Here is a 27,372-nt window from a genome sequence, read left to right as displayed (position 1 = left end):
TAAAAAGATCAATATTTTTGATTATACCTAAATAATTTTTTAATTAAATTTTATATGAATAAGTAAAATGGATTATTAAACTAAAATATAATAAATGAATTTAATAATAAAAAGTAAATTTAAGGAATAAGATACATAAAACAAATAAAAAGATAAGTCATAAAAGGTATAAGCGGCGTTAGAAAACCAGTAAAAAATTATAAAATAAAAAGTTTAATATCTAATCGATTAGTTTTAACAGTTATAAAAAACCGAAATGAATTATTTTCTGTGTAAAAAAAAGCGCACACAAACACGATTTTACGATCAATAATTTATAACTATACGATTATTACATACCGTAGGAAATAAGAGAAAAACATTTACTTAGGGCATCGCTATCTCGATCGCATCTTTTTATTTGGTAAAGACGAAATTTCTCGACAAAAGAGATAATTTAAACCATTATAATGGTCATATATCACTTGTCTATTTAAAATCCCTCTTTGCATCAAACATGACTGTAACCAAAGCTGTCAAATCTGATAGAGAACACGATGAAATGCGGCTATCAGGAAATGCGAGCGGATAACCGCATCATCAGTACAGCTTCATTATAAATCGACAATTTAATGCAGAAAAGCAAGAATTTCTCTGGCAGAAAATTTCTTTTACAATTCTTGTTCAATTTACGAATATTTTATCCATCATTTGACGTGATTACCATTCGTTTTCAATTCGATCTTACGTGTTGAAAGCTCAAAAAATAAATTGGGCCGGAAGGATGCGTAAGGATCACAAGAGCAATTTCTTTTTAAAATGAAATTTCTTTAAGAAATTCGTATTAAAAATCACGTTTTATTACTTATATAAATTAATTACACGTATCAATTAATTATGGTATGAATTTTATGAACGTTGCTAAAATCCTGTAAATTACCTTTTATATTTTTAATGTATTCCATTCATTAATAATTCGCGCAGTAATTGTTTGGCAAGTCTCTAATGAAGCATTACAAGAATTTAACACTTAAGTTGTACATATATAATGAATACTGGTGGCATTCTCTACGTCAGAAACTGTAGAAAAGTTTAAATGAAACGATTTTTATGCCGAAAAATAAAAGAATATTTTAAAGTCGTGCGATAGAACGTATCATCGAACGTTTAAGATACACATTTTTGAAATTATTTTTCCTTTTATTATTATTATTTTTTTTTTTATCTTTAGAGAAGGGTTTTTCGTTTTTCGGCCATCATCATTATGTTGCAGAGTTTGTCTTTAATAACCATTCTAAAAATGCTGGATGTTGCAGACAAGATAACATTACCTCCTAACTACTCTCTATGCGATAGCCTCACTCCTGGGGAGGGAGTGGATGTAGCCAAAGACAGCTACGCCTGCGTACTGGAGAACCATTCCCGAGTGGAGTCGAGGTGCAGAGTCCGTGTCCAGTGAGCGATAAAGTGGAGAATGACAGACTCGGCAATTCATCATCGATGACAAGAGATGGGACCTGCAGCTAAGTAGTTAGACTACGGTGTGACTCGATGCCACATGACGAGAAGAGAAACAGGTCCCCGTGACCCGCGGACAATATAAAGACAACGAAGAAATGGTAGACTATAACTAGAAACATTATTAATCTTCATATAAGTCACATATGACTAAAGTAAGCCGTAGTTATGAAATCAATAACTAATACTGTGTGTCTGCTGTGCGTCATCTGTTCTCTCAAAATACACGTGCTCACAGATAGGCGCCCGAGTACTCGTGAGGTGATCACCAAGTATGGTGCACTACGTGGCACCATTGTGACTTTTCCCAATCGTCCACTTAAACCGGTTGAAGTATTTTTGGGTATTCCGTATGCAAGTGCACCTGTAGGTTCTTTACGGTTCATGCCACCGGTTACACCTCCCCATTGGAAGAATGTAAAAAATGCAGACCACTTCGGTTCTGTATGCCCTCAACGTCTTCCGGATATTACCAATGAGACAGAGGCTCTTCGCAGGATGCCTTGGGGTCGTCTCCAATATCTTCGACGTCTGCTACCTTATCTAGTCAATCAGAGTGAAGATTGTCTCTATCTCAACATCTATACTCCCGCATCAGGTAAGGTGATATACATCCACAAAAAATATAAATAAATATCGATTTTTTTTATTTATCACTTTTAAATATTACAAATCGTATACCGATTCTTAAATCACTGTATTAATTAAAAATTCAGTTTTTAATAATTTTAAAAAATTAATTTAAATATTTTTAAAATTTTAAATTTTAAAAAGTATATATATTTTTAATTGTAATGAATTTATAGTGAAGATAGTATTTAAACGTAATTTACATGATTTAAATTTATTTAATTTAAAGGAATTTTTAAGTAATTTCTTACTTTTAATATTTTTCATTCATTATTATTATTATTTTATTTAAAAGAAGTTTTAATGATAAAAAATAAATATTTTAAGGAATTTTTATCGTTGAAAAATTTCTTCGCGAATAAATAAACATTTTTATAATTTTTACGAATTAATTTTTCTAGTTTTTAATACATTATAATTAATTTTAAAGTCGCTTAAAATGACTAAAAATAACTTATATATTTTCCGTAATTTATTTATCGATTACATAAAGAATTTTTTAAAATATAATTTTATTTTATTTTGTACAAAAAAAAAAAGAGAGAAAGAAATGAAAAAAGACTAATGCCAGGATATTTAGAATTTCGTGTAAAAGTTATAAGTTAAGGCGATGAAAAACGAATGGACGAATCAATGAATGTTTTAAAAATTCCGATATTCATATACCAAGGAAGAAAGCTAAAAGTTATTTAAAGAAAAGAAGTTGTTATAATCTGATTGGAGGGAGGAAAAAATAAAAATGGCCACTCGTTATTCATACAAACAACTTTTATCGAGAAATGCAAATTATGATCGAATCTTTACACGTGTTGAATAAGAGCGTACTTTGACACTGTCATTATCTATCGACAATCGAAAAGTGTCGTTCGATGCCAAGCACGTCTTTCATTCTGAAAAAAAAGAATTGCGTCGGGGGTGATGACAGTAGGTTGACGTGATCTCGACTTTTGTGTCTCATTTGGCGAACAGTATTGGCTAGAATCTGAATCTGTTTGCTGCACACACACACACACGCGCGCACACACACACACACACACAAGGCAGAAGTTTGTGAGAAGTGTACGATGACGATCGATCATCAGCCTGAACAAACAAGACTAATAAAAACATGATTCCGCTCCGAACGTAGTCAAATATTTAATATGCTAATTATATTCGATATTTGTTATAATTTTGTTAATTTTTCTCTCCCTAACTGGAAAATTATATTAAAGAATAAGAGACAATGATGACATTCTTTCACCACGCTTCGACGTTGTGCTTTTTAATATATTTCGTATATTTCGCAGTTCTTTGTTGTCATTGTTACATATCCACTATAGAAGCAGCCTCAATAAGACTAAGTACTTTCCTCTAAAGTCTTTCACTTTAATGTCACGTTTTCTTGTTTTTTTCTCTCTTTAAAATTTCAGCTGGCATTCAGAACTTTGTCGTCTGTCTCTTCACTACAGAAAAAAAAAAGAAGAGAGCAAGCTTCCCTGTTAGCGCGGAGATTTTAGTTGAAAAGAGAATACTTTTCAGCAAAAGACTGTCTCTAACGATCCTTCTCACTATTATAGAGGTGTTAACTTGAAAATGATGCCTTTAAAAGACGAACAAAACAACTGAACTTTGCAGTAAAAAGGCTATTTAAATATAAATTGGATTAGTCACTAACACGTGTTTCTATTAAAGATCAAGAACGTATAGCGTTGAAAGCATTTTATAAAGTATTAAGTAAGAATATATTTATAGAAAAGAAAGAAGAAATAATAATAAAAAAAGTAAAATATTTTCAAGACGAAGATAAACGAAAACAAATGTTTTTGTGGAATTTCTATCGTTTTACGTAATTAACTCTTTGAGATGAACGCAATCAAGTTTTCTTCTTATTCAATTTAGACTGGAAGATTTCTTTTTTCATACTTCACTTAAGGATAATTTCACAATACACGAAATTCATCTGCAGTGATTACTTTCTCCATATGGTCGATCCGAGTGCAAAGCTTTTCGCAAAAACTACCCCAACAGAAGTTTAAGCCTTTATTGGAAATCGATACAGTTCACACAGTTTCGTTTGTTAAAGAACTGACAACGGGAATCATGTCAAAATATAACTCAAAGTTAATAATAAGGAAACAATTTCCTTCCCAGCAAAAGCAAGCAATATCTATATATATTTTTTCTTAAATTAATTCTTACTTTTCTATTTTAATCATTTCAATATTCATCAGAAATGAAATTAATTTAACCGCATCTAGAACTTTTTTTATTATTATTTTTTTTAATACTTTAACTTCTATAAATTTACGATTGGCACACGAAGCAGAACTGATAGCTTTAATAATATATAATCGATACAGTGAAGGAAAGACATGTTAATTTTATTACCGAGAAGAAATATTTTAATATCACGCGCGCCATCTTGGTTAGTGATGAGTTTAATCATCACTAATGAGATATCTTAAAGAGTTATATACCTTAAAGAATATTTTACGGTTTTCTCGTTCGTGTTTCACAAGTTGAGTCGTTTAAGAAGTGCAATAAATGAGAGAAGAGGGGAAGAAACGACGTCGTCTCTTCAAATATGAGCATCCGGAGCTTACAAAGTCAAACACAAACTTAGATAATTTGAAATTTCCTTAATGTAATTGATTTAAAGGCGCGATTAGTGAAACGAACCAATCAGATAAAAGAAAGATGCAAAAACAATTTGATTTGTATCTCGCGTATTACGATGCGAACCACTGATACTGATTGTAACGTTTTATCGCATTTATTTTTAACGATTCATTAAAGAAATAAATTTAATAATTTATCATTTAAGTTCCTATATCGATGCTTAATTTATTTAAAAAATTTTGAACTTTCTACTTACGGTTTGAACGCGTTAGTTTTCGTAATTTCCTTAGAAGAATGATAAAATTAAAGAATTAATTCAGTGAGAGAGAGGGGGGGGTGAAGTTGTATAGAAGCGGTTTAAGCGTGTGAATTGTTAGAAATCCGAAGCACTGACAAAACGAATTATCGACTTAACGTGAGAAGTGTGAAGCTCGTTTAGACGGGTCGAAACAGTTTACGAAATGCATTATTTCGTGCTTTATACATAAGCATTATACCTGATCGAGGAAGGCCTCACTTCATGACATATTAATGCCCATCCTTCTAACAGTTAATTGATTAGCTGTCTATTACTTGACATGTTTAAAATGTTGTAAAAGATTTAACAGTTAATGATTTATTAATACTTTACCCGTGTTTTAAACAAAGAAAAATGAAATTTTTCTATTAGATATATTTCAAAATTGTGTAGTTGCGGTTGTTAGGAGAAGCAATACTCGTAAAAAATTTAGTGCGTGTAATTTATTACAAGTGATTAATTTTTCTCTACAATAACAATATATATATATACAGGAGGGGGGAAAAAATAGAAAATAAAATATAAAGAATCTAGTTCAGTGTTATTTGTTCACCGAGTTCTTTATTCTTGTTTTCCTTCGTTAATATTTGGTGTTATATTAATAGGAACGAAACACAACATCGATTTTGTGTCATCGAACAGACAAAAGAAAAAACATTTTTGTTATATTTTTTTACTTTTTTACTTGGAACATCTCGTTGTCTCTAAACAACTCTAATTGACAGCTAACTTGCCATTGTTTAAATTACTTAAATTTTTTTTTTTGTTTTCGAACATATTTTATTATTTATAACCAAAATCCAGTAGCTAGTTTCTACGAAAATAAAATTACATTTATTATTGTATATATATATATAATTTTTTTCTTTCGTTTCTGTTTACGAAACGAAACAGAGAAAAAGCTTCTTTTTTGTTTATTTTATTACTTAAATTTATTTTAATTTTATTTAAAAAAACAAGAGAAAAAAATTACAATTTTACAATGATAAGTCTAGTAAATGTTCGTTTATATTTACGACGATAACAAATTATAAAAGAAAATTTCATTTTGCAGAAAATTTGCTTTAAAAATCTTTTAAGAAAAAGAGAAATTATACAGGATAACGTCTGTTAGTTTAGTAAATATGCTATATAATATGTTTTATAAGAGCAGTTTTTAACGATACAAGAATATAATGTTAGGAAATATGTAAACAATATTTTTTGAAATGTTATTCAAATATGAAGATTTAAACTTATGATAAATAACTAGAAAATAGCATAGTGAAAGTAAATATCTCTTTAAATTTATGATAAATAACAAGAAAATGGCATAACGAAAGTAAATATGTAGAGCTATTTTATTTAATTAGCGAGTTAATTTATTTACAAGTAGTTTACATATCGAATGAATTGTAATAAAAAAAAAGAGGAAAAATCTATTGTGACCTTTTATCCAGCAGACTAAAATGCAAACAAAAACTCGAGTTTATTTTTCTTTAAACTTAGTCAGATAAAATAGATTTTCTCTAATCAATACAATGCAACTGGAGTAGTTTAATAGCCAATACGTCTTCAAACTAACTAGTTTCCATTTCCAATTTTATTATATAGCTTAGTCCAAGTTCTGTTGTGGGGTATCGGCTAGCGATAATGTTAAATTTAGTATGGAGGATTCGTATGGAGAAAAATATCGGTTCGATGCAAAATTTTTTAAAGTAGTTTGAATTCGTTTCTAGAATGGAATATATTGGAAAATAAGAAATTGGTTCTGATACTGCTGAACTGGTTTCCTATAAGAGTACTTTTCGGCTGGTGATATAAGCATACTTCCAAGTAGTTTTCGAAACTATAGTTTATGGTTTATACCGGCCTGGAAAAAGTTGATAGCTGGTAATGTTACTTGGACAATCTTTAGTAGATCCTTCACACACACATATACACATATACACACACACCAAAAAAGTCTGATCTTTATTTTCGGTGTAAATCCAGTTTTATAGCAATAAAATAAATAAATTGATAAATTTATTTAATATTATTATGTTTCATTTATTATATAATTATTATATATTTTAAATTTATTTAAATTTATACAATGATTTATAAGTTAGAACTTTTAAAATAAACAGAAAGAAATGGCTATTTCGTTGCTATTTTGTATAAAAATTGAGTAGCTTTTTAGTATTCAATTCTATTTTAGAAGTGTTATAGTTATGTATTTTGTGTTTATACACGAACACACACGAATATGTGACTTATATATATATATATATACAGCATATTTGTATTAGATTTGTTGCGTACAGTTTTCAAATCCTATTATATAAAATCCTATACATGGAGAAAACTTAAAATGGAATGAAGGTGTTTTCTTTCTCAGGACTCACTTGACCGATATTGGCTTTTGTGCCATTCACATTTTCTCGGTTCATTTGACAAAATAAAAGTTGTTCCAACAAAATCTGATAGAAAAAGAACTCAGAATAAATTTCTAGAGCTGGATGACATCGTTTATAACAGCATTAATGGATTAAAAAAAAGTAAGAAAAGAGCATCGTTAACATTTGTAGATCAATCAAATAAAAAATAAAGAAAAGGGAAAATGTACAAATATTTATATTATATTCTGAATCAAAGATTAAATTTATTGGTTTCTCGTAGTGTTAAACGCATAAAAGTATCTCATAACATAAATTTTGAAAACAGAATAAACATTTTTGAGATTTTCTTTATATATAACAATAAAACAAGCTGATATTTTCAATGGGATATTTCTCGTGCATAAAGCGATACGAATGAAGCTTAACCAACCAAGCTTGAGATTCTGCTTACAGTAGATAAACTGCTGTGTCCAAAATACCTCACATCGTCAGATTTCTTGCAGAAATATCTTGAATTATTGATATCTTGGCAGCCATTGTACTTCTGTGGGACAATGTCAGTTCTGTGCCGGCCAACGACCTTTCAAATGGCGGTCGTAATATGCGTCGTATTTTAGCACTTAGATCTATCTGTAATACTTATGTACAATGGAGCGTGATAGTAGGAAATTCACTTCCATTTTGTAAGAAATTTATGTTATCTCTTTTCGGCTTATAACCTCTAGATGACAAGTAAAGCTGCATGTAAATGTTAATCGCCAGAAAAGTAACGCTAACTTAACTCTTGGAACCATTACAGTTTCGCTCTTCCGAGGCATTTCCCGTACGTAACGAAATTTTTACAAATGTTAAGCAAATGAACGTTTAATTAATTTTTAATTTTTCTTTTTTTTCTTTTTCTTTCTTAAACAAATAAACTAATCCTTCTTCAAGCGGATGTAAAGCTATACGTGTTTAGAAACAGCTCGTGCCTGAATGAGAAATGGTAAATTTTATTTGGTATAAGGAAATGCAAAAGGGGGGGATACTTTAATTAAAATGTATATGTTTCATTCCCGAACTAAAAGTAATTATGCAAATTTTATGACAAAAATGGACCCTATCCTAGCTTTCACGGTTTAAGAATCGTTGCAGAGTAGATCAAATAGATAAATCCAGTTAGTTTTTTTTATTATTACTATTATTTTATTTCAATATTTCTATGGAAGAATATTTTCTGTAAAATACAGATCGAATTAGAATACTTTCAACATTTAAAACAAAAAAAAAAAGGAAATTAAATTAAAACTTTATATAGATCCGTAGCATATTAATTAATTTAAATTTCTGTTAAATCAATTCTGTTTGATTTTTTAAAATAAAATTAATTTATTTAAAAAGTTGATGTTAAATTTTGTTTCTTTCAAGAATTAAAAGGAAAAAAGAAAAGAGAAAAAAATAAAAAATAAAAATTCTTTTGGCTACTGAAAGCACTTTAAAAACAAATGGAAACATTTTTTTTTTAAAGAAAAAAGTTCGAAAGTCTTTCAACTAAGTTGTAAATTGTTTCAATTACAGGATTAATTAAAAAGCGTAAATTAGCTCAAAGTGAAGTTTTATGATGAAAATTTTAGTTTCAGGAAAAGAATGAAAGTATTTTTCTCATATAAAAATGCATTCTTGATTTAAAAGAGATGAATTTTAAATAAAAACCTCTAAATACTTTAGTAATTTATGCGTTAATTTTTATTATTTTAAATTTTTCCTTACTTTTTAAAAAAATTTTTCTCTATAGTCCCTTATGTTTATATGATTTATAAAAGCATTAAATCTTGTTTATAAGTGAAATATAAAATTATATACACGTACAGTACAGTACAAATGCATACAACTTATAAACATCAATTGTAAAAATAGGAAAGTTTAAATAATTTATTTAAATGTGGAAAAATGGTGGTAAAAAAAAAACAAAAGCAACTTCTTTTGAATTTTATTCAGTGTAGACACCATCAAGAGGAAAGACTTTATTTAATTTTATTTAAATGGAATTTTTAAACTTTTAAATTGAATAATGTGTAATCGAATTAATTGTTTGTGTAAGGATCAATTTTAAAGAGTTAATTGTAAAGAACGTATTGTGCTTAAGTAACTAGCTTGTCAGAAGTGTTTAGAAGAATTATAATGCTTGAAATTAAAGTTTATATTGCTTTAAATTTGGTCAACTTTTTTTCACAGATATTAGTTATTTCGTATGGGCTTAAATATATAATTTATAATTCTGACAAAATGAAAAGAGTAAAGTAGTTAAATGGCTAATTTATCTTAAAATATTGCTTAAATTGTACCGTTTCTTGAATGATGTTTAGCAAAACACTTAAAAGGCGGTAATTAAAATTTTCGATTTGTCCTTAATGTTCTTATTATGCATCATTCAACGTTTACGCTGTTAATCATAAATGTTTAAATAAGAAAACAACATTAAAGATAATCACTAAAATATTTTCTTTAAAAAATAAAATAATAAATAATAATCTTAATTAAATCTTTCACTAACAAACCAATCATCTCCAAGAAAGCATTCTTGAAATATAATATTTTCCTTTGCGCTGATTGGTCCCTTACGTAGCTGTGGTATTGTTATAAAACAATCTAATTGGTTTAGTTAAAATGATGGGCGTTAATAGTCGAGTTCTTATTTTTTTCACTTCTCTAATTGGTTAAGTTTGAAACTGATGTTTCTTATTGTGATAATCGTTTAATGGTATAATTATTAATTTATTTTAAAGAATTTATTTTATTGACTAAATAAAATAAAAGTAAGAAAAGTCAAATTAACGATATTGTACAATAAGTAAATAAAAATGTTTCGGTTTTCTTGCTGGCCATTAACAGTAATGGGTATTGACAGATAAGGCTAAATCTATCAACACCATATAATCTAATATGATTTAGTCAGAAAAACAGAAAACATGGTAAAAGATATTTCCTACTGAAACAGTTGTCTTCACAATTCTGGTTAGAATACACAGGCATGCTGCCAAGTTACATTTTCAATGCCATTAATAATGTTAGTTTTTTATTTGTTTTCTTTTTTATGGATTGATACATCAATTGTATTATGTATAAAGTATGCTTACGACTTATCGAAAACAACAAACAGATTTACTACTCTTATCATTGATTATTCCCAGAGTAATCGTCACAAACTGTTAAACGTTTAATAGCTTAATACTCATCACCGAGGCATTTGCAAAATAAAAGAAACATTTGGAAACGGCCCATCGTTTGGATGTCGAAACCAGATGTTGTCTCATATATTTTTACTTCATTTAAAATATTTTTGAAATAACAGAATTAAACTGACTGAACGTCTAAAATAATATGTTAAGATAATAGAAATCGGCGCATAAATTTAAATATCTTAAACAGAAACACGAGCAGGGAATTAATTAAATATCTAAAAGTTCGAAAAACGAAACAAAAAAAAAAAAAAATAGAGAGATCAATTTTAAATTAAAAAAATAATAATAAAATCACGTGCTAAATTCAATAAAATATGACCAATAACTTTAAGTGTCGACGACGTTTACTTAATTAACGAATCAGAGCTTAGATCTTTTATTACTGACCAATCAGCGTAAGTACTTCAATGTTGATTGATAGATAATAAATAATTTAATCAAACTGACAGAGTGCTTAATTGGTTAAAACGAATTGTAGGCAGTTTTTAATTTTAAAATGAAAATGTAACAAAATTTCGTTAAATCCATTTAAACTTGCGTTATGTAATTTAAACGATCAAAATGATTTGTGTAGTAATCAAATAAATGCATAAATATATATAAAAGTAATAATAAAAATTAAAAATTTAATTTAAACGAACTCAGAATTTCTGTTATATATTTAAATATTTAATTGAAATCCAAATTTAATTATTAACCTAAAACTCTGATTGAAAATTATCGCAAATTTGAGAAGAATGCAAAATTAAAAAGAAAAAAAAATTCGATTCTAGAAATTAAATTTACGAATTTTACAGATAAAATTTACAATTTAAAACACACTTGATTAATTATTTAAAGTGGATATACGTTATTTAACTAATAAAATATTTTAATGCACAAAGAAACTTAATATAAATTATTAATAAGTAAGGGAAAAAAGGAAGTAAAGAATTTATATATTTAATTTTTACTTTTGCGTAAATCAAATTCTTGAGACCTTGTCTTTAGGCAATTCTCAAAATAAAATCGAAAGGAAAAAAAATTATAAAAAAGACAATAAAAACGAAGAAAACTTTATTTCTTTTTTCTGGTTTTTTGAATTTTTATTTTTATTATTTTTTTAGAATTGATTTAATACAGTTTTTTTTCTCTTATTCAAAACATTATAAGGTAGAAAATGCATATATATATATATATATATTTTATTCTTTATATTAACATAAACTTTAGAAAGTTATAATTCACAAAGAGAATTGAAATTTATCCTTAAATGTTATTTTTTCTTTATTTATCTCTCAAAGTTTATACAGAAAGAAGGGGAAAAAAGACAAATCATTAAATAAAATACTTTTAACAACAGTTATTCCAATTCCAAAGTCGTTTTAAGACGATTATATCTAGCAATGATAAGTTTTGACGCCAAGGGATGTAAACCGATAGGCCTATGTGTATTTTCAGTAGATTTTCTGCTTTCTTTTTTTATCTGCTTTTTTTCAGTTTACAATTGCATGCAATTTACCGTAGTATAGACCGTATGAATCGATGAAGTTGTCTGATTGTGACTTGATCTGTTACTTTCCTTTGACAATCGATAGATTCTTACGGAAAAAAAGCTTATTAATAAATTCTTCATGTTCGGAGATTAAATAAATAATAATCGAAAAAAATTTGTACTTATAAAAGTTGCTTTGTAAAAATCTTTTAATATTTCTTGTTTGGATAAGTTAAATTTAATCAGATGACAGATGGAATGTTGTGCTTTTGACTTACGTTGTTCTTTGGATTACTGGCTTTTTTAAAAATAATAATGTATGCTTTTACAGTTAATATCTATGAATAAATTTTGTATATCAAATTACTTTCATTAAAAATTAAGTAATTGTAAATAAATGAGACAAAGGAAAAAAGTAGAAAGAATAAATACATCAATCAGATCGCTTTAATTTTCTGAGTTTGAACAACTAATTAAACAATTTTATCAAAAGTATTGTGTACTTAAGAATTTTCTTTGTTTTACTAAAGCTGATTAGAATCGTTACAATTGCTTTAATAGAGAGAAGTGTCTTTATAATTATCGAGGTTGTTTTTTTTTTAAACAAACTCTATAATGATAATAATAATAAAAAAAATAAATATGTATAGGCCTATATATACTTTGTCTTAGTATAGATCGCAATTAGATACGATGTAAAGTGAGTAACACGATATTAACTTTTTTAACGTTTTTAATTTTATAAAAATAATATATAAAAGAAATTTAGTAAGCTACAAGATAGAGTATTAAAAAAATTAATTATAAAACATAGCATTTGCACGGTTTTAACAAAGCTACTTTCATCAACTCCTTCTCAATCCTTTTCCCCAATGGGCATTTTTCCAAAAATAACATACCAACCACATTTTGCCAAGCCACTTTTCCCAAAGAGCCTCATTTTTCCAATAGAAATACTCCACAAAGAAAGGAAAAGCATCGAATGACTGATTTACCTGGAAAGGATGCAATGATGCAATATTTCTGCATTAAACGCTGTAAAAAAGTAAAAGACTAGATATGATTAATCTACAAATCGTTCTCGAAAATTTTAAGTGTCCTCTTTTCTAAGTTTACTTTTTTTTTTTTTTTATATTACCCTAAAGGAATTGTCAGTTGATTTACTCCGAGAAAAAGAATCGAAAAAAATCCTAGAAATTTTTAAATTCCAATAGCCAGGTTAAATTTTAGTCTATAAATATCTTTTCCAGTTTGGAAAGTATAAAGGAGACAAAGTACTATAGCAGTCTATCCTTTATTATTTTAATTTTTTTATATATACCTTTTTATTTATATTTAAAAGAACTTGACAGAAAAAGAATTTCCCGAATTTTATTTAATATATATATATATATTTTTTTCTTTCGTCGATAAATAACTTTAATAAAAATGTATTGAAAATTTTATATATTTTTCTAGATACGGGAAAAACAGAATTGGAATTTTGAAAAATAATATCTAAATAAAAATATCTGTCAATCAGAAAACAATATCAAAAAAAAAAAAAAGACAATGATTGTTACATATTGTACCTTATCTTGTCGCTTTCGTATCATACTTCTATTTGAAATTTAAAATTATATTATTATTCCAACAGAATGAAATGAGAAATAGGCTTAAAATTTACGAAGAAATTCTTTTTTATTTTTTAGTTTTTCCAGAAAAAAAAAGAAAAATGGGAAATGAGTTAAAATAAAGACACAAACAATTGATGAAAATGCAAAACGCAGAATAAAGATTCTTATTTATTTTATTTTATTTTTTTTATTTGTGAATGGGAATAACATTTGGGTAAAACGTTTTATCACTGATTTTTTTATTTATTTATCTTCTTCCTTTCTTGCGAGTTAAGACAGCATTTTAGAAAAAGAAGAAAAAAGAGGGCGCAATAGCTTCATGCCAAACTTTCGATTTCAAGAAAGTTTTGATAATGAAAGAAGAAACTTTTCTAAAACGGAGGGGAAAAAATCACATCTTTGTTGCGTTTTTGCAATTGTTTTTGATTATTTTTTTAAATTTATCATTATTTATCTACTTTAAATGGGTACAACTCTTGCAAATGGATACCACAAAAGGTTTACATGTCAGTAGAAGATAAAGGAAAAATTTCTTTTGTGAACTTCCGTAAAACTTTCTGAAAGTAGAAGCACTCCAATACAGCTTTAGTCGTTTTCCAATATCTGATATGTCATCAATAAGATAACCGAGAATGTTATTTTTTTCTTATTAAGTATTTTTTCCGTTATAGTTCGCTATCAAGGTAGCATTACTATACACTATATATCCAGTATTAAAAAAAAAAAATTCGTTCATTTTACTTGGAGTTTCGTCGTTGACCTAGCAATGGTTCGATAAATGTAATGATTAGGTTCAATGTTACCTCTTTGGATAATGTCTAGACCCTCTAGATAGTTCTGTGAAGTGGCATTACTGGTTATTGATCCATCTTATATCTATACCAATACTGCCTCTGAAAGAAGATATCTTTTTTTTATTTATTCAGATAAATTATCAACATATCTAAGATCATCCACTTAAGAATTATGCAGAGTATTAACTTATTCTCCTTCGCTATAATTGCTAATTTATTTTAAAACCGTTTAACTCTTAATGTTTATAAACACCTTACTACTTAATTCTATTTTACGTATTAAAATTATTACTAAAATATTTCGAAATTTACACAAATTTCGTAGCTAGAATGCTTTCTTACACAAGAAATTATTGTTATTTTACGCAATTACTTTATAAAAATATCGGAAATTAATCAAATTTTCTATGCTTAATCAGGCTATTATTTGATTAATAACACCCGAATTTTTAAAATATTTTATAAAAAGTTTATTTTAATCGATATAAATCTATAATATTATGCCATACAAAATAATAATTTATATAATTTATTATTAATTAATAATAAATTATACATAAGTAGTTGATGTTGTCAAACACCTAACTGTCAGGAACAAAGGGTTTAGAGGGCCGTTATTGCAGTTCAACTGTATAAATCTAAGTACTGTACAGTAAAACCTATCCAAAACGGAACCTTTATAAAACGGAAACCTGCCTAAACGGGAAAAATTCTTAGGAACACAGAGATTTTCTGTGTTAAGTTAAACCTGTTGAATCGGAAATATACACTAAAACTTGTGTAAACTGGAAAAACCTCCGGCTTACACAGGTTTTACTGTATATTTTTAAATTTCCAATGCAAATATTGTACGATAATACTATCCTGTATTTAAATAAGAAAGATAATTAGAAAGTAAAGTGTTTTTTTTTTAACCTCCTTTATAAACCGAAAATAATTTCTCTCTACAAATATAGCCTCTCTCTCTCCCTCTCCCTACGCTGTATTAATGAGTTAAATATATATATTTAACTCATTAAAAAGGATTAAAGAAAGGATAAGTTCTAGTTGTTAGGCTGTAAACCGATATTTATATTAAAAAGTTAAAAAAAAATAACCAAGAAAAGAATTCTTTCTTGGTTATTTATCAGAGTATAAATAACAGAGTTAAAATAGTTTATCAGGAAAATTTTAAGTCATAACAGTTTTAATAACGAGATAAATTCAACATAAGCTTCATTTATTTGAATGAATTTATTATTAATTACATCTTATATTTAAATTTAAAAGAGAATTTCTTGTTATTAAAAGTTTTTAAGTATTTTTTTTCAGAAGGAAAAAAACGAACTTTATATAAAATTTAATAACAGTTTTAATAAAATTCGAACTTTAATTTTTTCAGGAATAAATTTTGTTAACTCTTCTTAATTACGTTCTTTCATCTGACATAAGGTAAAAAAAATTATGCTGACATCAAAGCTGTTTAGCTCTTTCATTACATATAAAAGAAAAAAAAATAAGCAAATATCAATCAGATTAAATAAATCAAATTTTCTACTAATCAAATCTTAATCTCTAGTAGATTTTCGTTAATCCCTTTCTAATCTTAGCTTTCTAAATCTTTTCTTAATCTAATTTTCTAGAATTTCTGCTTATTTCGAAAATTTTCTTTTTCTACATTTCTAGAATTTTTGCTTATTTAAAAGAAAGAAGAAAAAATGAAGACACGATTAGTTTAATCCTTAGATTAAGAATTTTAAACATTTCATCTTTCTTCAGCAAAAATATTACTTAATTTTTCTTGCCTTCTTAGTAACAGAATGAAATTTTTAATATATTTATAACTTTTAAAATGTTGTTTAAAAAAAAATATATATTTTTTTGATTTATTAAAAAAATTTAATTTTAATATAAAAATTATTCTCGAAACTTGGCTTCGATTCTATTTTATATGGAATAAAACATACTGAAAGTTAAAAAATCATCATTCGTCTTCCATTTAAAGAAGAATATAGAAAGGAAAAATAAAGTATAAAAAAAAATAAAGAAGAATCTAATAGAATTTTTATACTGTTAAAGAAATAAATCACAAGAAGTTAAGGTTTAACGTATTGATCATATAAATCAGAAAATAACGATTGATCTTTTGAAAGCGATCGTTAAAACAAAATGACAAACAAAACTTTTAATTAACTGTATAGATATTAAAGCTATTTAACTCCTATAATAACTTTTGCAAACTTTGGAAAAAAAGGAGATAAGAAATAAAGAAAAAAGAAACAGAAGAGATAAATGATTTTGGTTTTTAGAACTATCGATAATGTTGGTCCAGCAATTTCACAAATCAAAACTGATGGACTTGAAAGGTAATCCAAGCGCATTATCCCTTATAGAGTATTCAACAAGATTAATTATTCAGGTATGACAGTAGCTTCTAGCAAAAACTTGCATCTGCAAAGTAAAGCACGGTTCCTACCAACAAACTGCAGCAACGATGTTATAAATAAACTAAAGCATCGACTGTAGAAGCAAACGGAAGCATCATCTCTATAAAATAAGAATTACCTCCTTATAAATAAGCTACAACATCATCTGTATGAACAAACGAAATCATCTATAAGATGAGATAAAAGCATTATCAGTTTAAATAATGCATATCATCATCTGTATGAACAAACAAAGCGATACCTGTATAAAGAAAATATCAGTTATCATCCAATACTAATAATATAAAGCATCATTTATACTACGAAACAGAAGCATTATGTTTACACACGTGATCTGAATTATTATGATATGTTGTATCAAGAAACAAGAGCATCATCTGTATGATTTCTTATCATCATCATCATCATCATTATCATTGAATATTATGAAATAGAAGAATTATTTACATAAAGTTTGAATTTTAGTATCATCAATATTGAGAAAGGAAAGCACTTTAACATCATCCAATCTGATATATACAGGAGTGCTATTTATATAAATAGCACTCTTGTAAATAACATATTTTCTTCTCAAATAAACAAAAACATTATCTGAATGAACAAAATACGTTTTTCCTTATTACATAAATAATAACTAAGTATATTGATAATGCATTATTTAAATTTATATTGTTTTTATTTGTTTATTCTCTATGATAAAAGTAAAATTATTTTAAAAGTTTCAAACGATAATGCACAAATAAATCATAAACTTGGTTTATATAACTCTCAACAAGAATATATATCATTTTTTAAATAATAAATAAGCAAAAATATTATTAACATCTTCAATATGATCTTCAATGATATCATATAAATAAATTTGATGATGATAAATCATTTTTATAGATCGATGAAATGCTTCGGGTATAATAATAATCTGCAAAAATTTATCATTAAAGGAAAATCTTGATAATGATAAATTTTTATTTGATGGCTTCCATGATGATAAATACATTTTATTTATTCATCATCAAACAAAAATCTATTTTCCTTTCCCTAATCTAACTCTTACGGGAATCTATTACTTTTTCTATTAAGTAAAAAAGCATTATCATCATCATCATCATTGATGATAATAATAACGAGTTAAAGCAGTATGACTATCACAAATTAACACTTCATTACAACGGAAATAAAAATTAAAATCACTCATTTATTCGATTAATTAAGGTAAAATTTTATTTTAAATAATTAAAAATTAAAATGGCTGAAAGTACTTAATGATAGGATTAATTAAGTGCAAATGTTTCTTAATTGGTCCAAGTAGGAGTAAAATCCGAATTAATTTGTAAAAATGCTAGTAAATTTCATAATATTACTAATAAAAATTTTTATTATTGGCATAGAACTCATTGAAACTTTTGCCCTCCTTTATTTGTTAGATCGAAAAATCGATAAGTAGTGATGATATTAGTATTAATATTCATTCACTCCTTACGCTTATAACCTTAGTCAATAAAATCCTGTTCCTTCTTGTAATTTAAAAAGAGATAATATAGTTTCTGCAGCTGGATCTTTTCCTTTTTTCCCAGCTGCCGAAGTAATAAAACGTTCAAAATGTTTTGTTTGCTCGAAAGAGGTAAAAATATTCTCAGGAAAAATAAAATAAAAATTCTATGATATTGGATATTAATTATTTAAACTTTATATTGCAATATGTTTTTCAGAATTTTAAAGAAAAAAAAAAATATATATATATATATATTTATTGTTGTATGAAGAATTTTAACATTACGAAAGATATCTATAGCTCACTTCACTTTTAATAATATATATATAACAATTTCTTCAAGTTTAGGAACTACTAAACGGTCATAAATTTGAAACTTTCTATTTTCTTTTCTCTCTGATACAATAAGAGTGACTTCCTTTGAATGAATAATGATAGGGAAATCACTTGTTACTATATTTAAACGAGTATTTTTCTCGGTTTGAATTCCAATAAGGGTTTTTGATTAAAGTTAAAATCGTATTGCAAACCAACGTCTCATTCCACACAGATTAGGGCATTAGTCACCGAAATCCATTAGGAAAATGCAACCATTCAATGGAAAATGTTCCCAGTTCTAAAGCTGTTATTAACATTGGAAAAGAATCTTTAACATTGATGTTCTCATTGGAGTAGATCTATCTGGGTTAATTTCTTTTTTTTCTAATATTTTCAATTAGTTCTATCATGAAAGAATTTATTGATTAAGTTAATTTTTACATGTCGAAAACGTGGATTCTTTTTTAAATATATATATTTTTGGGGGAGAAGTATTGTGTTAGAATTCTTTGGGATAATAAAGTATTGAGTAGAAATTCCTTTAAAATCCATTTTAATAATAATAATAATAATAATAATAATAATAATTCTTTGAGTCGTGAAGAATGATCACTGTTCTTTTTAAAGATGGAAAATTTAATTATAGAGGATAGAATTTTGAAACAATAACACATACTTAAAAATGAGTTTTAAAGTTATCATAATTACACATTTAAGAAGGAATCCGTATCTATCAATCATATTAATTTAAATTTATTAATTACTTGCCGTTATATTTATATAAGTATGGAAAAAGTTAAGAAAACATTATATTGATCCGGATGAAATTAAAACTTTTGATATTGCTAGATTGATATTTTTCTATATATTTTTCTTTTTACATCTTTTGTCCCGCTCTGCTACACGATTCCATTCCTGATTAAATTCTCTTCCGAAGGCGAACGAAAAAATAAAATAAAATAAAAAAGAAGAGGGGAGGAAAAAGTGAATTCCAAATGAATATTTTTACTCATTTAAGCCATAATTACGAATCTGTAACGTTTGACTATTTTTATTTACATATAAGTTTTTTTTATTTTACTTGTAAATCCAAGTGATATCAGTGAGAATTTTCGTGTAGGAAACAATCACGACACTCCAAGTTTACTAATTAAGCAATAAAATCATTCGATTCATTCAAACATCTTGAAGTATAAATGAACTTCGGATAGAATTAATTCGAGAAAGTCATTCAAAGCTAATTGAAATAATTTGTATACTGGATTATTTAAACATAAAGCTAATTTATTTTAAATGTTTTCAGTTAAGGAAGGCAAATCCAAATTACCTGTCATGGTGTACATCCACGGCGAATCTTACGAATGGAATTCTGGGAATCCATACGATGGTAGCATCCTGGCTAGTTTTGGATCTGTCGTAGTAGTCACAATCAATTTTCGTCTAGGAGTTTTGGGTAAGTTATTTATTAAAAAAAAGTCTATCAGAAAAATAAATTAATTTAATTATTTCTTAGATAATATATATTACGATAAAATTAAAGTTTTGAGAAATTTTAGACAGCGGAAAAATTCGTTTATGATTTTACGTCCCCTGCTTTTTATTACAGATATTAAATACGATAGATTTTATTAGGAATTGGCGTGAAAATTATTAGCTTAAAAACTATTGGTTGGAAAAACTGTTAGAAGGAAATGTACATCCGCCCACTTTTATAAATCCACCAATTATCGTCGAGAAAATAATATCTCCAACTGTATTTCGTTAAAATTTGAAACAGGTTAAAAATGTATCTTACATTTGACACAAAGGACTGCTTATATATTCATAAGAAATTTTTTTACTTCATTTCGTTCCCATTACACTTTCCAGAGTTATTGTTGCGTAAAGTTTATCTTAAGAGATGATTACGTCCTGACGAAAAATTATATATATATACAAAAATATTTTTTTCTTTTTAGATAAGACGAACTAAATAGAAACTATATCATCTTTCTTATATACCTGACCCTTCGTTACTTTGAATATCAAAACAATCTGCAATTCTAAGTTAACTTATCCAGAAAAAATGATCAGCAGGGAATAAGAGATTTCCCAAAGACATTGACTGACTATTTTTTTTTTCTTTTTTGGAAGTTTCAAGTAAAGTTTCGACAGAATAAATTTGCTTCTCAAAAAGTGTTATTTACAAAACTAGGACAGTATCTGTCAACAATAGCCAAACGCAACTGCAAGTGACATATTGATCGCGTGTAATATAACATAGGAAGGATGTTAAAATAAACTCTACCGCGTATAAATTACGTAAGATTATTCCTGTAGTAGCAAAAAGGAATCAGATAGTAATCACGAAAACTGACGAGCAAATTGAAAAAGATACTGAGAGAAGAATTATTTCTTTTTTAAATTTGTTTTTTTATTTATTGCGTTTGGAAATTAATTTACTTTCGCCTGGGTTAAGTCACGATTTATGCTAGAAATGCAAAGCTTTCGACTCGCAACCTTCCCTTCCTCATAACTAAATATGAATTTGAATAATGTGAAGTTCTATATTTAAAGAAATTTTTAACCTTTCTGTTACTAAATCGATAACTTGCTTCGAGCGATTTATCCAGTATAAGAAATTGAAACGCTATTCACTTCGCATCTAACTTACAAAGGAAGGTTGGCTTATGCATTCAACATCCATTCTATAGTAGCCAGAATTGAATTGCGATCCAGTGGACCGATAATTTTAGAGAATGTGGCATCGTTTCAGGTTAGCTAGCAATATATTTAAGATTTATTCAACCATAATGAGAAGAAATGCTTGACAGATTGATGTACTATTTCTCACTTACATAATATAATGCTAGTCTAAAAGCTAAAGTTTGATTCAATTTACGTTTTTGAATTTTTTGAGAAGTTCGCTAGAAGTCAAAAGTTTATAGTCTTATCATATTTTTTTCTTGACATTTTTCGATATACTTAATAAAGTTTCGATAGAATTTATCCAATAAGTATCACCGACACAGGGTTCCTTCCTGCCTTAGACAGTACTTCTCGTGGGAACTACGGTCTTATGGATCAGGTGGCCGCACTTCATTGGATTCAAGAAAATATTGGAGGATTTGGTGGCGATAACAGTAATGTGACCATATTTGGCCACGGGCACGGTGCAGCTTGCGTTAATCTATTGATGATATCACCTATGACAAAAGGTTAGATATCTTTCTTTTCAAAATATTAATAACGGTTCGAGATATCTGTAAGAGTTGTATAAATGTTTTTAGGTCTGTTCCAGAGAGCAATCATGCAAAGTGGATCAGCATTAAGCCCGTGGGCGGTCGCTACAGAGGCTCATACGTATACTAAGTTCTTAGTAAAACAGTTAGGATGTCCAATGGAAGAGAAAAGGACTCTTTTAGAATGTTTAAGACAAAGACCTATAGCAGATATTATGCAAAGTACGTTCACTGTACCCGATCACTTGACATCGTTTGGACCTACTGTTGATGGTGTGGTGGTACCTAGCGTACCGATTGCTAGTATGTCGTCTCCAGGAAATTTATATGGTCAGTACGATATGATGGCTGGTGTGTGTCGAATAGAATGGTATTTTGGGTTCTCCTCTACAGAAGAGCGATCGGGAATCGATACCAAAAGACGAGACAGAATACTACGAACGTTAGTAAGGAATCTTTTTAGTTATCATCTACAGGAGATATTTTTAACAGTCGTTAATGAATACACCGATTGGACAAAACCTAAACAAGAACCTATGGACACGTTATTATCCACAGCCGATGCCATGAGCGATGCTCTGATTGTTTCGTCACTATCCGAAACTGTTAATTTTCACTCGTCAGGAATAGGTAGAACATTTTATTACGTCTTCACTCATCAGACAGAGAAAGGAGATTACTATAACGATTCGGGTTGTATCCATGGAGAAGAAGTTCCTTATATTTTTGGTGCTCCACTCGTGGGAAATCTTGCTCATTTCAAGTCCGATTATAGTCGCTCGGAAGTGACATTATCGGAGACTGTTATGTCATATTGGACTAATTTCGCCAAAACTGGGTAAGGTTATAAATATAGAACTCGTTTAAAGTTGATTTATTACATTCTTATGTTTACTTTCAGAGACGTTAATGGAGATGCTCAAGAATATTCGAGCGATAAAGGCAAAGGACCTTTATATTGGCCTCAGTATAAAGATCTACAACAAAAATATATGTCATTAGGTGAGTAAAAATGCTTTTAAAGTTAAGTATTAATAAAGAAACATTGTCTACTTAAGTGTTAATTGACACGTTGACAGGAAAGCTCAAAAAAGTCTTTCTGAAAAAGCAATTAATTTATATATTTTTTAACGGTAAGGTAATCACATTTTTTCCCCTTTTCGCCGGCATATTTTATATTTCAAGCTGTTTTTACTTAAACATAATTAATGTTGTTGCTCATAAATAAAATAAAAATTTAATTTTATTTAACATCAAAATCTTTAATGAATTTCGATCACCAAGAATTAAAAATAATAAAGTATTTTATTTTTTTCAACCTAAAAAGTACTTTAATACTAAAGTTAAAAAACAATTTTAATTAATAGTTTCTTTAATGGGCGTCAAAAAACACTTTCTATAAAGTTTTATTCTAGAATATTTTGATGTTGATGAACCTATTGATTCTATTTATTGACCCTTCCATTCTGTTGTACTTTATTGCCCGAAGAATAAAATGAGAATATGGAACTGCTGATACTTTATTCTTTCTGACGATACTTTGAGTTTAAGAGCTTTTTTTACGTGAAAACAGTGACTTTGTGCACACATCAACACCGAAACTATGTTATGTCCAATCGAATGCTGAGATTGCAGATACATACATCAAAAACATATGTGTACCGTTTTATAAGAGTTATAAAAGCATTAAAATGAGAAAACACAGGAAAAGTATAACTTTTTTCTAGTATAAAATCAATAAATTTTATTAAAACTACATAATTTTAATGTAGTATTTTTAGATAGAAAATCCTAAGATAGGAAAAATGTAACGTGTATTTTTTAACAGTAAGTTTTAATGTTAGTAAATTCTTTATAAACATTTAAAATTGAATATATATATACTGATATTTTAAAGTTTATTTCTTAATTTAAATTATAATCATTCACAGTTTTCCTTTATTTTTAAAGTTTTATATAAAAACAGTGAGTTTATATACACATCTGTATTGGAGCTATTCAATTTGAAGGTGATATTAAAGATATTGATAGCCTATACTTATCAGAAACACATTTCTATATTTTTACAGTTAAAAATATTAAAATACGATCAATAAATTTATTTAAATGTGCATAATGTAGGAATTTTAGTCGTTCGATAGAAAGTTATCTAAGAAGAAGAAGAAGAAGAAGAAGAAAACTGCAAAAAAGTAGAATTTTCAGTTGAATAAGGATAAATTTTTACTCCCAAAATATTAAATAACGTATCGTTATTAAATTTTGCAATTGTTTTTAACTTTTTCAATTTAAACTCTAACAATTCTGTCAAATTACGATCTCCTAGAGCTTTGTTTTCATGAAGAAACAATGATTTTTGTATGCATCAATACGAATTACTCCATTCATTCTCACGCTTAAATTGCACATAAACAAAATCTTAAATAAGAAAAGAATAAAAATAGAGAATTTGATAAGAGTTATAAAACAGTTAAAACAGAAAAATCAGAAAGTTTTATTATGTATATTAATGAATTTTATTCGAAATTACATCGAACTTTCTCTGAGCTTAAGAATTCCCAATAGAGGAAAAAAGAATAATAATAATAAACGAAAGCTCTAATTTTTAGTAAAAGTAGAAAGCTCGAAACTTAAAACTTTTTTTCTTCTTTTATTTATAGAAACTCTAACAATTTGAAACTGTTTAGTCGTAATTTATGAGGAATTATGATCTATAATAAGTAGAAAGAACAAGAGCTTGTTTATTATTTCAGGATTTCGTACAGAAATGAAGCGGCTTATCAAAATCAATATTTCTGTTCGGAATAAAATAATGAAATATTCAAGTTTATGAGTAGTAGTCAAGAATAGGGGGGCGGAAACAGAGAAAATTTAACAAGTTTTTCTTTCTTTTAACTTAATATATTATTCTCTCTAAATGCAGAGAACTAGACGGATTTAATTTATTTGTCCTCTTCTTTCCGGAATGATATTACATGTCGTCTTTTCTGAAAACAGATGATTTGGTTCTGTTTGAATTCCTTGCAGTTGTAAATGTAATTACATTGCAGTTGCTACTTCATTATTGTTAATTGACTGAAACGTGGCAAAATAATATATTAACCGACATTAAATATCAGTTGTCATTGTTTGTCGCCTGATAAATACCCCCATTGCTTAATGTACGGTTATACAAACTGCGTTAAACTCATTATTGAATAGTGTGAATGGATATCGATAATTAATGTTTAATTTACGGAAAAATAATTTAATGTATCAGCTATTTTTACGGCTCCGTTGATACGATCTTCTTTGTTTTACAGCATGGAATATTTTTAACTTTTCATCTTCACGTCGTTTTGCCTTCAATTTTTAACTACGTTATTGTTATAGAAATGGTGTCGAAGCGACTAAAATGACCTTTACCTTTATATAAAATTATCCCGTAAAATAAATTACTAACGTTATTGTTAGTTATTGATAAGGACGACCGTTAGAAAAATGCCAGGTGTTGATATAATGGATTATCCTGGGTGTAAAAATATAAGCTATATATATAAAGAAAAGGGGGAAGCATCCTTAGAAACGGTGAGGATAGATAGATAATAATACATAGCAATATTTTTCTCCCTTCATAAATCTGTTCGCACAAGTGGAATATACTACTGTTTATGATCCTATTTCTTAGATACAAAAAAATCCAGAATACTGAAATAATATTATTTCGATCCCTGTATTTTATTTTTTACTTATTTATCTATTTCGTGTCTCCAAGTCAATACAGATCGAATTGTTAAAATCGGTCCACTTCTTTTCTATTTTCCAAGGCAATTTACATTTTGTTAAATATGCAAAATTCCCCTGTTTAGCTATTCAATTTATTAGAATTGTAAATTGTTGTATCTACGTTTAAAAAAATCGAAAGTTTTAAGAAGAATATATAGAATATATATATATATATATGTGTGTGTGTGTTTAAGCCTTATATAAATCTCTGTTTGACGTATGATTTGTATAGGCTACTTCTTGATTTAACTTATGCATATTTTCCTTACTTCGATAAGAATGGAAAAAAAACAAAGAAATTGATAATTCGTTTTGAATTCTTTACAATGCACAAGGAAACGAAAACAATATTCAGTATTTTTGCGACTCAGCTCTGTTTCTTTCTTTTCTCCACTTTCTGAGATTTTTAAATCGATAAAATTATAAAATAGTTTAAAAATGTATAAAAGATTTAAAATCATTATTATTAAAATTTAATATTGGTTATTGCTCCCATTTCTTATTGTAAAGTAGTAAAGAATTCAAAGTGAATATTTCTGTATTGCAGAAGGAAAAAGATATGTATGTATATATATTAAATTCCTTCTGAATATAAAAATCTTTCGGATATCTAAATTCAAACATTGACACATCAAAGATTCAAACTTCAACTGTAGAAGTCGAAAGTAAAATAGTAAAAGGAAGAGCTATGTTTAAGTAGCTAGATCACGAATTTTCAAAGCTAACGATATGCAAATACGCCATTAATTCGGGATTGTGTCTAGTTTGTTTAGAAGTAACTAAAACTTAAAAACATTTTTTTTTTCTTATTTTTCTCATACATTTTATTTTTATTTTTTATTTTTATTTTTTCCAGCAACAAAATCAAAAGTTCGGGATCACTACCACGCTCACCGCTTATCATTTTGGCTATCGTTAATTCCAAAATTGCATAAAGCTAGTGGATCCGAACCCCAGCATCATTTGCTAGAGGATCACGACAATCAAGAAACATACGATGGAATAGTGAGACGTGCACCATCCGATGATACAGTACGCTCTCCTGGTAGCACAGATGCAACACCAACTGTCAGTTATTACGTGCCAAGCAGTCCAGCAACAGAAACGAGTTACTCAGTATTGGAAACAAGTACAGAGAGCCTGACGAGTGGAAATCCTGTCTCCGATTCTATTGCAGTAACAAGTGAACCAACTCGCTATACGACTGCTTTGAGTGTCACAATTGCTATCGGTTGTTCTCTTCTTATCTTAAATGTTCTTATTTTTGCTGGCGTGTATTACCAAAGAGACAAAAGAGAAGCTTGTAGCGACAAAATGACGTGTGGCGTGGGAAGTTGACAACTTTTCGGCAAAATCCTACTTTGAACAGATGTGAAGTTGACAGATGTCATACTATGTAGCGAATAAATCGGATGGTGAAAAACTAGTGTTACTCTTCTTCTTCTTCCTTTTTTTATTTTCTCGACTACATAATTTTTTTACATATATATTCTTTCCTTCTTTATTTTTTATACTAATATTCTACTGTACATTAGAAAGAAATCAAAAATTCCTTTACAAGAAGAAAAAAAGAAAACGTGCATAAATCCGAGAGGAAAGGAAAATCTGTTTGTTTGGATATTTTTGTATATTTTTTTTGTAAAAAAATACAAAAAATAC

At 27.6% G+C, this 27,372-nt stretch overlaps 1 protein-coding gene across 1 annotated transcript; it reads left to right on the top strand.

Annotated features, from left to right (window-relative positions):
• The first annotated feature begins 1,414 nt into the window (after nt 1-1,414).
• LOC136968433 (neuroligin-4, X-linked-like) lies at nt 1,415-27,136 on the top strand. Its single transcript, XM_067262451.1, has 6 exons — nt 1,415-2,095; nt 20,034-20,183; nt 21,742-21,927; nt 22,000-22,789; nt 22,853-22,953; nt 26,570-27,136. The coding sequence occupies exons 1-6, from the start codon at nt 1,666-1,668 to the stop codon at nt 27,049-27,051; spliced, it is 2,139 nt and encodes a 712-aa protein (XP_067118552.1). The 5' UTR covers nt 1,415-1,665; the 3' UTR covers nt 27,052-27,136.
• Nucleotides 27,137-27,372: the final 236 nt, after the last annotated feature.

This window comes from Centruroides vittatus, unplaced genomic scaffold (assembly GCF_030686945.1).
Source record: "Centruroides vittatus isolate TY-2023 unplaced genomic scaffold, ASM3068694v2 contig_1033, whole genome shotgun sequence".
NCBI lineage: Eukaryota > Metazoa > Arthropoda > Arachnida > Scorpiones > Buthidae > Centruroides > Centruroides vittatus.
The sequence above is the reverse complement of the archived record's forward strand: the minus strand, read 5'-3'. Positions and strand labels throughout refer to the sequence as shown.

Bases quoted from the DNA above. Each gene is read 5' to 3' on its own strand.
- LOC136968433 (XM_067262451.1), top strand. From the start codon at position 1,666: ATGAAATCAATAACTAATACTGTGTGTCTGCTGTGCGTCATCTGTTCT. The intron at 22,790-22,852 runs GTAAGGTTATAA...GTTTACTTTCAG, and splicing joins ACTAATTTCGCCAAAACTGG to AGACGTTAATGGAGATGCTC. The intron at 22,954-26,569 runs GTGAGTAAAAAT...TATTTTTTCCAG, and splicing joins ACAAAAATATATGTCATTAG to CAACAAAATCAAAAGTTCGG.